Source organism: Microtus ochrogaster, unplaced genomic scaffold (assembly GCF_000317375.1).
Source record: "Microtus ochrogaster isolate Prairie Vole_2 unplaced genomic scaffold, MicOch1.0 UNK21, whole genome shotgun sequence".
NCBI lineage: Eukaryota > Metazoa > Chordata > Mammalia > Rodentia > Cricetidae > Microtus > Microtus ochrogaster.
In genome coordinates, this window is record NW_004949119.1 from 1,485,299 (window position 1) to 1,499,825 (window position 14,527).

Genomic DNA, 14,527 nt, shown 5'->3' on the forward strand with positions numbered 1-14,527 from the left:
AAACCTAAATAATTAATTAAATACAATGAAGTGGGTTGTTTTTATGAGTGTTTTGAAAATACGACAAATGTTAAGTCTGGGGCTGAAGAGACAGCTAAGCAGTTAGAGCCCTTGTTCTTGCAGAGGACCCAGGTTTAACTCCCAGCACCCACATGGTGGCTTACAACCATCTATAACTCTAGTTCCAAGGATCTCGCATCTTCTGACTAGTCTTTCCTTTTTGAAAAAAAGATTATTTTTATTTTATTTTTGTGTGTTCACATATTTGTCTGCATGTCTGTCTGTGCACCATGTGCGTGCAGTGCCTGCAGAGGTCAGGAAGGTGGTGCTGGACCTCAAGACTGCAGTTACAGACACTTGCAAGCCATCATGTGGCTGCTGGGAATAAAACCTGGGTCCTGTAGAAGAGCAGCCAATGCTCTCAACCTCCTTTCTTATACAGCCCAGGATCATGACTGCCTGGGGGTGACATCATCAACTTGGGCTGGGCCCACCCACATCAAGAAAATGCTGCAAAGCTATATGTGTAGGCCAGACAGATGAAGGAAGCTCCTCAACTGAGTGTCCCCTTTCCAGGTGACTCTAGTGTTGACAAACAAAAACAAACCTAACCAGTACAGAAGCCAACCTGCAATTTAGTCATGTGACATTCTGTTATGTTTGTTATGTTTTGTTTTCCTGTAAACCAAAAGTATATAAAAGTATATAAAACTGAGTAATATTCTTTTTTATTTCTCTTCGTTTGTTTGTTTGGTTTGGTTTTTCAAGATAGGGTTTCCCTGTAGCTTTGAAGCCTGTCCTGGAACTCTGTAGACCAAGCTGGCCTCAAACTCACAGAGATCCGCTGATCCACTTGTCTCGGCCTCCCGAGTGCTGGGATTAAAGGCATGCGCGCCACCGCCCAGCCATACCCAGTATTCTCACCTTTTACAAATGCAGATGCTTCAGCATTTGCTGTGCACAGAACTTAAACTCCAGAGTGCTCACCTGCACTCTGGGCCATCTGTGCAAAAGATGCACAGAGCTAACTAGAGCTCTCAGAGGCTATACAGCTTATGTTGGCGATCATTTTAATTCTCAATCAAGATGGTTTTTTTGTTGTTGTTTTTTTTCGAGACAGCGTTTCTCTGTGGTTTTTCAAGATGGTTTTTGAAATCTAAATTAGGAAGAAAATACTTAGCTTTAAGTTATTATCATGTTTTTAACTAAGGAACCAAGCTTCACCACCCATTGTCTCTGAGAAGTGGACCATCTCTGAATTAGACATCCAAAAACATAATTTATCCTCTGGTTCATTTTCTTTTTCTCCCCCCTCCAGTTCATTTTCAGTGTGTCCAATGATAAAAAGCTCAGAAGTCCTGGTGATGAGGCTCAGAGGGTAAAGGAACTTTGCTGCCAAGCCTGACAACCGAGTTTAGTCCCCAGAACCCACTTGGTGGAGGAGCAAGCTGTCAGGGTGTCCTCTGACCTCCATACAAGCACCATGGCACATGTATGTACACACATACAAATAAATAAATGTGATACAGAACTTTGAATCTCGCAGGGCAGTGATGGCACACACTATTAATCCCAGCACTTGGAAGGCAGAGGCAGACAGAACTCTGTGAGTTCAAGTTCAGCCTGGGCTGAGCTACAGACCAAATTCTAGGACAGGCTCCAACACTGCATGGAGAAACTGTCTCAAAACATAAAAGAATTAATCCCAGTTTCATATATACTAAAATTTGGCAGTTATGACAGTAATGCTATGAACATTCTTGCATATTTCATATCATACACATGTTAAGTTTTCTCTGTGCTTACCAAGGTTCACTGTTCACTATGCTGGTCTTCAATTGTTTTGTATACTAAAGGATGTTTTTGTTTTTTATTGTTGTTGTTGTTGTTTTGCTTTTTTTGTTTTTTGAGACAGGGTTTCTTTGTGTGGCCTTGGCTGTCCGGCAACTCACTCTGTAGACCAGGCTGGCCTCAAACTCAAGAGAACCAGATCTGGTCTGGGATTGAAGGTGTGGGCCACCCTTGTCCTTTAGATTTATTTTTATTCTTTTGTGTGTGTGTGTGTGTGTGTGTGTGTGTGTGTGTGTGTGTGTGTGTACATGTACCTGTGTATACTGGTGCTGCAGAGGCCCCTTAGAGTTGTGGGTTCAGATGGTTGTAAACTGCCTTATGTGGATGCTGGGAACCAAACTCTGAGTCCTCTTAGAGAACAGCAAATGTTCTTAGCTTCTGCGTCATCCTTGCACCCTAGATTTTCCTCCTAGTTCACCATTTCGTTAACTTTACACCAAAGCTTAAATCTCAGTGTAGAGGCCTCCGTAGATCTACTGTGTTCTTTTTAAAAATTGCTTCTTTTTATAGTTTGCACTTACTTATATTTTCAGGTCTTTTAAGAAAAATGCTAGCTTTACATTCAGTGTCTGTCTATCCCAATTTTGGAAGTCTTTCCAGAACTGGCAGTGCTATTCCACTTGCTTTTTTTCAGGGTGCTTGATCTCCATATAGAAACTATGATTTTAATGGTTTCTAGTTTCAGTGCATTGTCTATGACAGTAGTTCTCAACTTTCCTAGTGCTTTGACTCTTTAATATGATTACTCATGTTGTGACCCCCAACCATAAAATTATTTCATTGCTGTTTCATAACTAATTTTGCTACTGTTATAAATCATAATGTAAATATCTGGATGCAGGATGTCTGCTATGTGACCCCTGTGAAAGGGTTGTGAAGTCCGGATTAATGATCTGAGGGCTCTACAGCTCTACAGCAATCACCAGCAACATGTGGCTCTTTAACTTTAAAAACTTTGGCTGGGCGGTGGTGGCGCAAGCCTTTAATCCCAGCACTTGGGAGGCAGAGGCAGGCGGATCTCTGTGAGTTCGAGGCCAGCCTGGTCTACAAGAGCTAGTGCCAGGACAGGCTCCAAAGGTACAGAGAAACCCTGTCTCGAAAAACTAAAAAAAAAAAAAAAAAAAAAAAAAACTTTAAAAATTTTGTTCCCAGTTACAGTAGCCACATTTTAAGTGTCCCATGGTGTCATCCCTTATGACCACCACATTGGGCAGCACTGATGTAAACATGTCCATCAATTCCAAAGGCTCTGTCATAGATGACTGCTTTTCCTTCTGCTTGGCACCTCCAGCCTGGAAAGTGCTTCAAACTGAGCTCTCAGCCTGAGGGTTTATAGCTGTGCGGGTATGCAGTTGAGCTGCAGAAGGGAATGAAGCCTTTCTAGACTACTAGCTGTCAGGAAGATTGTCTCTCAGAACTGTAATCAGAAGAGACCTATGGATAATAGATCCTTTTCTTTGCTCAGATGATGAGAGTAACATTGAAATTACCAGACTGGATTCGGCAAGTCCCTGTGTGCTGAATGAACAGCATCCCTTGGTTTTACCTCGAGTGCCGCAGTCTAAGGTGCTGTCCATCACCTCAAATCCGGTAAGCCTTTAAGCAGGTTGTAAGAAACTGGAACTGTTCCTGCCAAACAGGTGTTTGCCTTGGTTGTATTATTTCTGGATTTCTGGCAGGGTTCACAACAACATAGTCATTTTTTTTTTGTTATAAACTGATTGGCCCATTAGCTCAGGCTTCTTTCTAACTCTTATAATTTATATTAGCCCATTATTCTTGTCTCTGTTAGCCACATGGCTTGGTACCTTTTTGGCGAGGCAGTCGCATCTTGCTTCTTCTGTGGCCAGGTCACGACTGCAGAACAAGCTTTCCTCTTCCCAGAATTCTCTTGTTCTTATTGGCCTGCCTTTACTTCCTGTCTGGTTGTCCTGCCTATACTTCCTGCCTAGCTACTGGCCAATCAGCATTTATTTAAAATATAATTGACAGAATACAGAACATTGTCCCACACCACTTCTTCCTCTTTTTTTTTTAAAGAAAAAAGGAACTCTGAATCTAATATCCTTTGTTTAGCTTTTCTCCTGACCATTAGCCATAACAACTTGTAACCAACATTCTAAACAAAGAAAAATATCCATAGTCCATTTTTTGGGAATGTGGGTGTAGTTTTCCAGGCTACTTCCTGTTGGTTTGGGAACACTGATAATCTTATGGGGACCTAAAGAAAATTTAGAATTATGATCAAGTCCTGACTGGAGTATCCTGTGAGGCTTGATCATCTCAGGCAGCTTCTTGAATCTGTTCTGTATGTAGAACTCAGACATCTGGGCCATCTGTTCCTACTGGGAGATCTCTCAGGTGGTCTTCCTTGATCAAACCTGATTTTTCTTAACTCAGAATAAATCGACAGCCTCTCATTTTCTGTGCAAACAAAAGCAAAACCTCTTCTCCAAAGTAACATACCTTTTGACTTCAATTTTGAAGTCAAGGTATTTTCAAAATACCTATCTTGGATTAATTCAGCAGCATTTATAAGCAAATATCTTTTAGCAGCTGTTGCTCCTTCTTCAGCATTCAAACAATTCAAAGAGAGCATAATAACATTCAGTATCCAGATTCTCTGTGTGTTTTCCATCTTTACATGGCTTTATTTTAACCTCTATTTCTTTTATTTTTACTTTCAATTTTTGGCTTTTTGAGACAGGTTCTCTGTGTATTTTTGGCTGTCCTGGAACTCCCTGTGTAGACCAGGCTGTCCTTGAACTCATAGAGATCTGCCTGCCTCTGCCTCCCAAGTGCTGGGATTAAAGGTCTATGCCACATACCTTGAATTCACAGAGATCTGTCTGCCTCTGCCTCTCAAGCATTGGGATTAAAGGTGTGTGCCACCATGCCTTTAACTCACAGAGGTCTGCCTGCCTCTGTCTTTTAATTGTTGGGATTAAAGGTTTGTGCCACCACACCCAACTACTCTTTTTCTTTTTTTATTTTAATGACTTTAACCATTTTCTTTTCTCTCCCAAGCCTGTATATATATTTTCGAGACAGGGTTTCTCTGTGGTTTTGGAGCCTGTCCTGGAACTAGCTCTTGTAGACCAGGCTGGTCTCGAACTCACAGAGATCAGCCTGCCTCTGCCTCCTGAGTGCTGGGATTAAAGGTTTGTGCCACCACACCCAACTATTCTCTTTTTTCTTTTAAGGACTTCATCGTTTTTATTTTATCCCAAGCTTACATATATTTTTAAACATACAGTAAACCATTTAGAGGTTTTCTTTGTCTTTGAATCTATCTTTACTGTATATCTCTCTTTTTCTGACCACGTGAGTCTATAATTTGCTAAGCAATATGGGTAGGATTAAAGTCGTGGCTTTGACAGCTGGATCCAGCCCATTCCTTAGCTTTCTGCGATTCCAGCCTCATCCGGCTGTAGCCATGTTTATTGCCACAACTCTATGGCGTTTCAAGGTCCCTGCCAGCAAGCAAGCTGCAGCAGTCTGCTCACAAATCACACTCAAATGCTCTGTAGCTGGAACTCCTGCCTGAAAGAGTCAGAGTTTGCACTGGCAGGACAGCCCAGAAAACCAGCATTTTAAAACAGCATGTTTTTTTCCTGTTACAGCTGAAAACCAAAAAGCATGTGGTCAGCTTTTCATCAACACCATTTAAGTGTTTTGTGGCAGGGCCTCTTAAAAGAGCTGCAAGGTTTTATAGCTAAAGCTGAGTCAGGAAGTCTCTCTTAAATGAGAGTGCTTGCCTCTAGCAAGCAGAGCCCACCTGAGAAAATGCTGCTATTAGTAAGCCATACTTGACTCTATTATTTTATGTCTAGAATTACTCCCCAAGCTTTCTCAGGCTTTATGTGGATGCAGTTGTCCACCTGGGTGCCATTTGTTGTCTGAGGCTTCCTGTCCTGCCCAGTTCCCACAGTTGTTAAGTTCCAAAGAAACACACAGAGTTCTACATTAGTTATAAATGATTGGCCCATTAGCTTAGGCTTCTTATTAACTCTTATAACTTATATTAGTCCATTATTCTTGTCTGTGTTAGCCACGTGGCTTGGTACCTTACTCAGTGAGGCAATCACATCTCGCTTCCTCTGTGGCCGGGTCACAACTCCATAGTCATGTTGTTAAGAGATGGTTTCACTGTATAGCCCAGGCTGGCGTCAAACTCACTGTGAGTTCAGGCCAGCCTTGAACTCACAATCTCCCTGCCTCAGCTTCTCAAGTGCTAGGATTACAGGTGTATGCCATCTCTTCTATGGCAGAAGAGGTGGTTAAAGGGCACTGAATGATGGTCAGCTCATGTTGGTAGTATTAGAAAAACTAAGATTAGCTCCTTATAAAGCCTTTGGAATTTAGGTTATCACACGGGACAGACGTAGGGAGATATACCCCTGTAGCTCCAGCTACTCAGAAGGCTGGCACAGGAAGATTACTTGGGCCCACCATTTTAAGGCCAGTATGGGCAATACAGAGAAACACTGTCATAAAAATTTTAAAAATAAAAAATAAAGAAAGAACAATGAATGATCAAGAACCAGAACTCTAGGCTAGTGAGAGATGAGTCTGCAGAGCTCAGGATCATGTGCTAGTGAAAAAGATCAGTTATTTGCACTTATTTCTTCCTCTTGTTCCAAAGTTTGCTTGTGACTTTACTATTTAGGGTTTCTTTTCTCTTGTAAGCAGTAATAATGCTTCTCTCTGCCCATGAGAGTAGCCATTAATTTTCATCTGTGTTGATCAGCTGTCACTTAGAAATACAGAACAAGGAGCTGGAGAGATGACTCAGCAGTTAAGAGCACTGACTGCTCTTCCAGATATCCTGAGTTCAATCCCCACAACCACATAGTGGCCCACAACCGTCTGTAATGAGATCTGATGCCCTCTTCTGGCATGCAGGCATACATGCAGGCAGAACAATGTATTCATAATAAATAAACTTTAAAAAAAAGAAATACAGAACAAAGAAAAGAACCCTGTTCTCTTGACAGTTCACCTTGCCAGCTACTGGTCAGCTGTTGTAAAGTTAAGGCACAAGGTTGGGGGAAGGTGTAAATAACCTAACTGGAAAACTAATTTTGCAAACTTAGCAAATGGAGCAGGTGTCTTCACCAACCAATGTATGCTTTTGACACATAGATGAGTTTCTGTCAAGCAAGTGGTCACCAGCCAAACGTGAATGGCCTCTTGGTTCACGGGATGCCTCTACAGCCGAGGAACCTCTCCCTGATGGATAAGCTCCTGTAAGAAGCTCGGCTTTTCAGTCACTGGAGAGCTTAAGTAGAATGCTGAGAAAGAGGGGAAAGCAGCCAGTCACCACCAGGCCACTGAGTGGCAGACACAAGAGAGGATAACAGTTAAGGAGCAAAGTCTCTCTCTATCCCTGGGAAGGAGACCCAGGACCTGGCCACATACAGCAGTGTGTGGCTGAGTGTCATGTGTGTGCTGCCCACATGGACTGCTGTACCACCCCAAAGGAAAGTCTGTGTCTAGGGATTTAGATAATTACAAGGCCATCCTAGTAAGAAGAACGGCGTGAAAAGAGTAAACATGTTAAATACTTAGGAAAAAGGAGACCATTTTGGCATAAAAGTGTCACATGTCAGAACTTTAATGCTTTTGGGCCAAAGGGATTGCTTAATGGATACAGGTGCCTGGTACCAAGCCTGGCAGCCTGAGTCTGACTTCAGGGATTGAAGTGATGGGAGGAGAGCACTGGCCCCTGAAGCTGACCTCTGACCTTCACACAGTACCCACACTCTTACAGAAAGCGTTTTTGTTTGCTTTGGTTTTGGTTTTGTTTTATTTGTGGCACGGTCTGTGTAGCTCTGGTTGTCCTGGAACTATGCCAACTATGTAGACAAGGCCAGCCTTAATCTCTGAGATCCACCTGCTTCTGCTTCCTGAGTGCTGGGATTAAAGACATGTGCCAACACATCGGGCTCACAAAAGAAGTAATATTTTAGAACTACAATGCTTCTAATCAAAGATAATTGACAATATTGTAGAATTTAAATAGTCCACAGTAAAATTAGTGGGAAAGAATTAATGAATAAATGTGATCAGATTGTGGTTAGCTATGCATGCAATGTTAGTATTTGTTCATGTAGTTATAGATGACCACCATAATTTATCTATGCTGTTGTCACTAGGTTGTCTTTAGGTGGGGTTTGTTATGCAGAAAGGCATTATAAGTATTTTGTATAGGGCATTTTTGAGGACATATAGTCACATTTAGGACGCTGGGGCAGATCACACAGCATGAGACAGAAACTGTACTTCAGCAAAAGGAAGTGAGAATAAGCAAGAGCTGTAAGGGTGTGCAGTCAGCACTAGTGCAGGGCAACGGTGCAGCCAGCACCAGTGCAGGGCGGCGGTGCAGCCAGCACCTGCACAGGGTGATGGTGAACAGGACCACAGAGCTTGGCTGAAGATTCTTGTCTATCAAGTAGTTGATCCCCAGCACTCAAGGAATGACTGAGCTTGGGGGATATTGTAGTGACAAATGAATCAGAGTCAGTTCTGAGATCTCAAGCTCAGGAGGTCCGTTTTTCTTTTGGGTTCTGTTCTCAATAATGGACCACCTTCAAAGAATGTGGAGAGATCAAGCCTGGAGACTGACTTAAATGTCACCTAGTAAAAGCTGTTAATTGAACTCACCATCGGACAAGAAAGGAGTTAACAGAATAAAACACCGATGGAGAGCAGCTAAAATCCATGACTCTTTTTTGTTTTGTTTTGTTTTTAGTTTTTTGGGGTTTGTTTTGTTTTGTTTTTAGTTTTTTGAAACAGGATTTCTCTGTAGCTTTGGAGCCTGTCCTGGAACTAGCTCTTGTAGACCAGGCTGGCCTCGAATTCACAGAGATCCACCTGTTTCTGCCTCTCAAGTGCTGAGTGTGCCACCATGCCTGGCTAAATCCATACTTTTTAAATTAGAATATAGTGAGTGAATTGGAAAAAGAAGACATGAGTGAGTGGTTACTTAGGAAGACAAGAAAGCTCTCTAAGGCTAGAACTTGGGCACTCTCCTTCCCAAATCCTCCCAAACACCAAGGCCCTGGATACAGCCCAGGCCTGACGGGCTGAGCAGTCATGGCAGAGGAAGGCTCCTCACTTCTTCCTCTCTCCTCAATCTTGTCTCCTAGACATCTCAGAATGGCCAGAGTTCCTGGCGTCTTTGTAAAACACAAACCAAGCCCACTGCTGTGTCTGTAGGGCAGCACCAGGCTTATGGGAGAATTGCATTCTTTAGCTGTTTTTTGCAGACAGGGGTCTGCTCTGTTTTTCCTGCCCTGGCCAGCATGTGGCAGGAACCTTTTGCTTGTTCCCACTAGCTCAGCACTTTAAAGGTTTATTTTTATTTGTGTGAGTGTTTCACGTCCACATATATGTGTGTGTCGTGTGTACAGTGTCCACAGAGCCCAGAAGAGGGCATTAGATTCCCTGAAACTTAGCTCACTATTTCAATAACAAATCAGTACCAAGCCAGTGAGGCCACCCTGGTGTCTGAGACCTAACCCTGAGGACATTTCCTCTGCTCAGAAAGTGCAGGACTCTGGGCAGGACGCACTAAGTACCTGTCAGCCTTGCCTTCCCCACAACTGACCAAGTGACTGTGGCAAGTGGGCCATGGGCATGTAACCAAATCTTCATTTTTGAAAGGTATGAGTGAAACAGGTCATTGTCAGGTACACAGTTATAATCTGGGACCGGAGAGGCCAGGAGAAGGATCTCAAACTCCAGCCCAGCCTCTGCTGTCTAACAGGCTGCCCGAATCCTAGGTAGCCTCTGGAAGCCGCTCGGCTCTTCTCTTCCCTGAACGTCTTAGGTTGAGGCTTCTTACCCAGAGCCCTGTCTTCTTTTACATAGAGATTTTCATTGTGCTTTCTGATTTGGCCACCAGAGATCTTGATGACAAGCTACTTATGAGGCCTGGCTCCAGTTCCATCCTTTCAAACAGAAATTGGCCAAACCGAGCCCTGGACCTTAGTACGTCGTCTTTGTCATATACAGCACAGTCTGCCAGGAGACGCAACCCCCCACCACGCACCCTTCATCCGATCAGCACAAGCCACTCACGTGCTGGGACGCCATGGCCTGCAGAAGAAATCCTCAGAGGATCCCGAGTGTAGGTTTCAAAGGCAAAATTTCTGAAACTGGCAAAACTAGTACCAATAGTTATGTGAATGGTAAGAGAATGAGTTTGACTATAAGATTTAAGCTATGCCTGGAAACAAATACTCAAGTAGTCATACGATGAATTGTCTGTAGTTTAAATCCAGTTCATTTTTTTTAAGTTTTAGTGAAATACAAAATACTGGATGAGATCATTCAGTTGATTCTGCTGAAGATTTGTATTTGTGAAATTTAAGGGGGGGGGGAGCTCTTTCCAAAATTGCTCGCCTTTTCTGAGAATCTAGGTGAGCACACTTGACTTAGCACACTGACTGCATTTCTCACCCACTTGCTTGTGTTGTTACAACTGTCCTTTGCATTTCGGTTTTGCTAGTGGGCTCTACAGTCCAGCGACTGCAGACACGCTGTCTTCTCCCTCACCGATGCCCCTGGGTCGGAACAATCTGCTGCCACCTATTGGAACAGCTGAAGTAGAACGTCTGAGCAACATGGGGTCGCAGCGGCCAACAGTAAGTCTCATTCACACAGCCTTCAGGGGTGTGCCCTGTAGTCTCTTGGGCAGTGGTAGTTCTGCAGAGTTTATGGTGACCTTAATTCTTCTCTCAAAAACAGTCAGGCTCTAGGAGGTGGCAGTGGGGTTGGAGCTGTCGGCAGCTGGCACCAGGGCTGCTGATGTGGACAGTGTTGATCTGGCATGTGCACAGCAGCGCCCCCACCACGCCCGCACATGCACTGTTAGCTGTCTCTCCTCCGCAGAAAGCCCACGGTGACTCCAGCAGAGCTCGCAGTGCAGTGGTGGACGAGCCAAACCAGCAGCCCCAAGAGAGGCTCCTTTTACCTGTCTTCTCTAGACCCAACACAACTCAGTCATTTTTGGTAAAGTGCTTCCCATTTATTGGTTTTGGAGGGGGTTAACACAGCGTCTCAGATAGCCCATGCTGGTCTTGAGCTCCTAATCCTGCCTCCCACTCCCAAGTGCTGGAATTTCAGCAGACAGCTACCTACCCAGCTCCTATTTGTCCTTGGTAGTTAGGGTAAGAATGGGGGTAGGGTATATGTTAGGCAAACATAGGACTTTATCTAGTGGTTTCATTAACTCTAAGGAAAACAGTTGGATGTTCTAATGATAAAAATACTAAGCGTTTCTCCTTAAAATTTTCAGTTGCCCCCATTCTCACGTTTTTGGTAGTAAAATGCCCCTATTCATAAACTGAACATCCTCAGCAGCTTACTCTGAGCATAAACACAATAAACTCCAGTGCACATCCAGTCAGCCTAACTTCACTTCTGCTCTACTCTGTGGAAAGTACTCCAAAAACTGATGTCAGATTGAGGACCTGATGGGTGTTCAAGAGCTGGCACTTGTCTCCTCGTGTCTGCGCTCCTGCTAGCTCTTTTACTTTTAAGGGAGTATCTGGTTGGTGGTGGTGGTGTGTTTTTAATTTTCGAGATAGGGTTTCTCTGTGTAGCTTTAGAGTCTGTCCTGGAACTTGCTCTGTAGACCAGGCTGGCCTTGAATTCATCCACCTGCCTCAGCCTCCAAATGGCTGGGATTAAAGACATGAACCTCTACAGCCAACTGAAGTAACTTTGAAATGTTTGAGTTTCATAAAGCTAAAAAGTAAATGGAGAGTCTGAGTCCATCTCATCATCATGAAGTCATAGGTGTCCTTCCCTCTCACCAAGTGTTGGCTCTGGAAAAGGCATGCTGTGAAATCAGATGGCATTCTCCTGGCAGCTGTGGTGTTGCAAACCTGCAATCCCAACACAATGAAGGCAAAAGAAAACATCCCTTTTGTCCAGTTGCAACATTACACCATATAGATTATTTGTAAATGTTAAGATTTTCTTAAACACATATCAATAAAGTTAACATGCAATTCTTACAAGTTAGCAAATCGCATTGTGGGCATCTGGCTTGAAACTTTCTTCTTGGAATTTAACATAGTGACCCCAGGTTGGCAGGTGACAGTTTTTCATTGTTAATGTCAAGGTTCTCCTGTGTGGTTAGAGTGTAGGACATATGAATACTTGGTCCCTAGGAGTGGCGCTGTTTGGGCAGTTTAGGAGGCCTGGCTAGAGAAATTATGCTACTGAGGATGCGTGGGAGTTTGAAGACTCCCACCATTACTAGCTAGATCTCTCGGCTTCCTGTTGAAATTCAAGATATGCACTCTTTAGCTGTTCCTGCTGCCATGCCTTCTGCCTCCCTGCCTAAGACTCACTAAACCCTTCCTTCTGTAAGTTGCCCTGGTTTATGAAAGCAGTAGAAAATTAGCTAATGCACGCTAAGCCTCAAACAACGATCTTTGGGGGGAGAAGCTGCATCCTAAGACATCTTTTCTTTTCTTTTAGCCAGACACACAGTACCGAAATTCCTGTGCATCTGAGTATCCTCACCAGGCCCGACCTGGCAGAGGGGCTGCAGGTACAGATGGGACTGCAGTTCTTGCTTTTGTCTTTGCTCCTACACATCCTCCTTTCCTGCAGACTTTCTATATTTAGCTGTCCCTCATCTGTGTAAATCATCTTAGCATCGTTTTGGAAGATGGGTATAAAAGAAAGGCCTAAAAGCTCCAAATGTCTGTTGTTTTTTAATACCAAGTAAACTAATATTTAAGGTAAATTACTTTTTAAACAAAAAACTTGGGGGACTAGAAAAATGGCTCAGTGGTTAAGAAGATTTGCTTCTTCCAGAGAACCCAAGGCTCCCAGCATCCATGTCAGGCAACTCACAACCACCTGTAAGTCCAGATCCGAGAGATCAGACTCCCTCTTCCGGCCCCCACAGGTATCTGCACATGTGTGGCACACACTCATAGGCACACACATATACATAAGTTTAAAAAATCTTTTTTAAAGCCTCCAATCTTGTTACAACATCAGCTACACTTTTAGTCAACTGTTAATTAGTTTTAACACTTAGGTTAATGAAATGTGTGTCTTAGGCTCTTCAGCAACTACGCTACAGTTCTGATTTTGTTTGGTTTTGCTTGGAGACAAGAGTCTCTACTCTTCAACCCTGACAGTTCTGGAACTCACATTGCAGACCACGCTGGCCTTGAACTCATGAAGATCCTCATGCCTCTGCTTCCCAAGTGCTGAAAGGTATGTGCCACCAAGCCCAGCTTGCTTTCACTTCTTAGACGAGTTGTTTCTTCAGTAGGGTAGACTATTTAAACATGGCTTTTAGTGCCTTGGTGAATGTGTACTTCGCAGTATTTACAGTCTCCAAATTTAAAGTCCACTAGTAATTTATGCAAAGGTCCCTAAGATATAAACTGTGATGCTCATTACCAAATATAAACTGTTGACTAATGTCACTCTGCAATTCTGTATCTGACAGGTCCTCAGTCACATGGGTCTACAAAACCTCAAAGCAGAGGTGGACCCATCTCTAGAACCAGGCAGTGACCAAAGGACAAGTGAGAACCCGCAAGGCTGCAGCAGACTGCGAACACATGGAGTTCATGCACCAGTGCTCAGGCACCAGATAATGCACAGCTCCTACAGACAGCAGCTTGGTCCATCTTCAAGGGTTATCTTGGTACAACTGTCCGAGAAACACTAGCGTATCTGCCAAAGACTGCATGGGCAAGTGTTCCGTGTCCAGTTACTGTCTTCTTTCAGCTAGTCCACTGGGTAGGAAAGACTGTACCCAAAGACGTGACAATGAAAAACAGCCCCAAATCACTGCTCATGTTGTCTGTAACCAATCACTAGTCTGATTTGTATACAGTTCAGTGAGAGTCCATACACACGGATGATTCAGATCACTGGCTTCGGAATATTTCTACTTATATTAATTTCTGGAGAACTGCACCATTTTACCATATTTTTAGAAGAAAGTGCTGCCAAAAATCTGAGATACTCATCAAATAAATGTCATTCCTAAACTTGAAGTTCTTTATTACTTTTTTTTTTTCGGGGGAAGGGGTTTCGAGACAAGGTTTCTCTGTGTTACTCTGGAACCTGTCCTCAAACTCAGATCCACCTGCCTCTGCCTCCCATGTGCTGGGATTAAAGTGTGCGCCACCACCGCCCGGCTCTATCACATCTTAATTTTTGTGTGAATGCATGTGGGGGGGGGCATACACATGTGGTCAGGACCACCTTCAAGGTGATGCCCATCTGAGCCAGGCTGAACTCAGACCGTCAGTCTCAGGGTAGGTGCCTTACCTACTGAGCCATCTTGCCAGCCACACTTTTAAAAAGCAGAAATAAAAAAGCTAACAAAAGGTATCAGCACTGGTAAAAAGTCAGTTTCTTTTCCTAGGACAGCCTCATATGCCTGCTTCACATCAGGGGCTTTTGGGTGCGCATACATATGGGGGCCAGATGTTGTTGGGTACCTTTCCTGTTTCTCCATCTCATTTTTTAAGACAGGGTCTCTTGCTGAACTTGGAGCTCATGCACAGCAGGGGTTTTTTTTGTCAGTGGCCGGGCTCCAAGCTCATTCTTCATGCTTGTGATGTGAGTACTTTACACTGAGCCAGTTCTCCATTCCAAGAGCATGGCAATTGGAGAACTTCTC

General features: G+C 43.6%; 1 protein-coding gene across 6 annotated transcripts in view; it reads left to right on the forward strand.

The window, feature by feature from the left end:
- Window positions 1-13,883, forward strand: part of Fam149b1 (family with sequence similarity 149 member B1) — a 47,372-nt gene extending 33,489 nt beyond the window's left edge. For 4 of the 6 annotated variants that reach the window (XM_026789539.1, XM_026789537.1, XM_013353987.2 and 1 more), the window contains 6 exons: window positions 3,317-3,441; window positions 6,997-7,100; window positions 9,761-9,985; window positions 10,367-10,502; window positions 10,750-10,869; window positions 13,340-13,883. In XM_026789539.1, coding sequence (XP_026645340.1) covers window positions 3,317-3,441; window positions 6,997-7,100; window positions 9,761-9,985; window positions 10,367-10,502; window positions 10,750-10,869; window positions 13,340-13,564 — 935 coding nt within the window. In that variant the 3' untranslated portion in view covers window positions 13,565-13,883. Of the gene's footprint in view, window positions 1-3,316; window positions 3,442-6,996; window positions 7,101-9,760; window positions 9,986-10,366; window positions 10,503-10,749; window positions 10,870-12,348; window positions 12,422-13,339 lie in introns of all 6 variants that reach the window. The other 2 variants (XM_026789541.1, XM_013353988.2) reach the window with 1 other exon arrangement.
- Window positions 13,884-14,527: the final 644 nt, after the last annotated feature.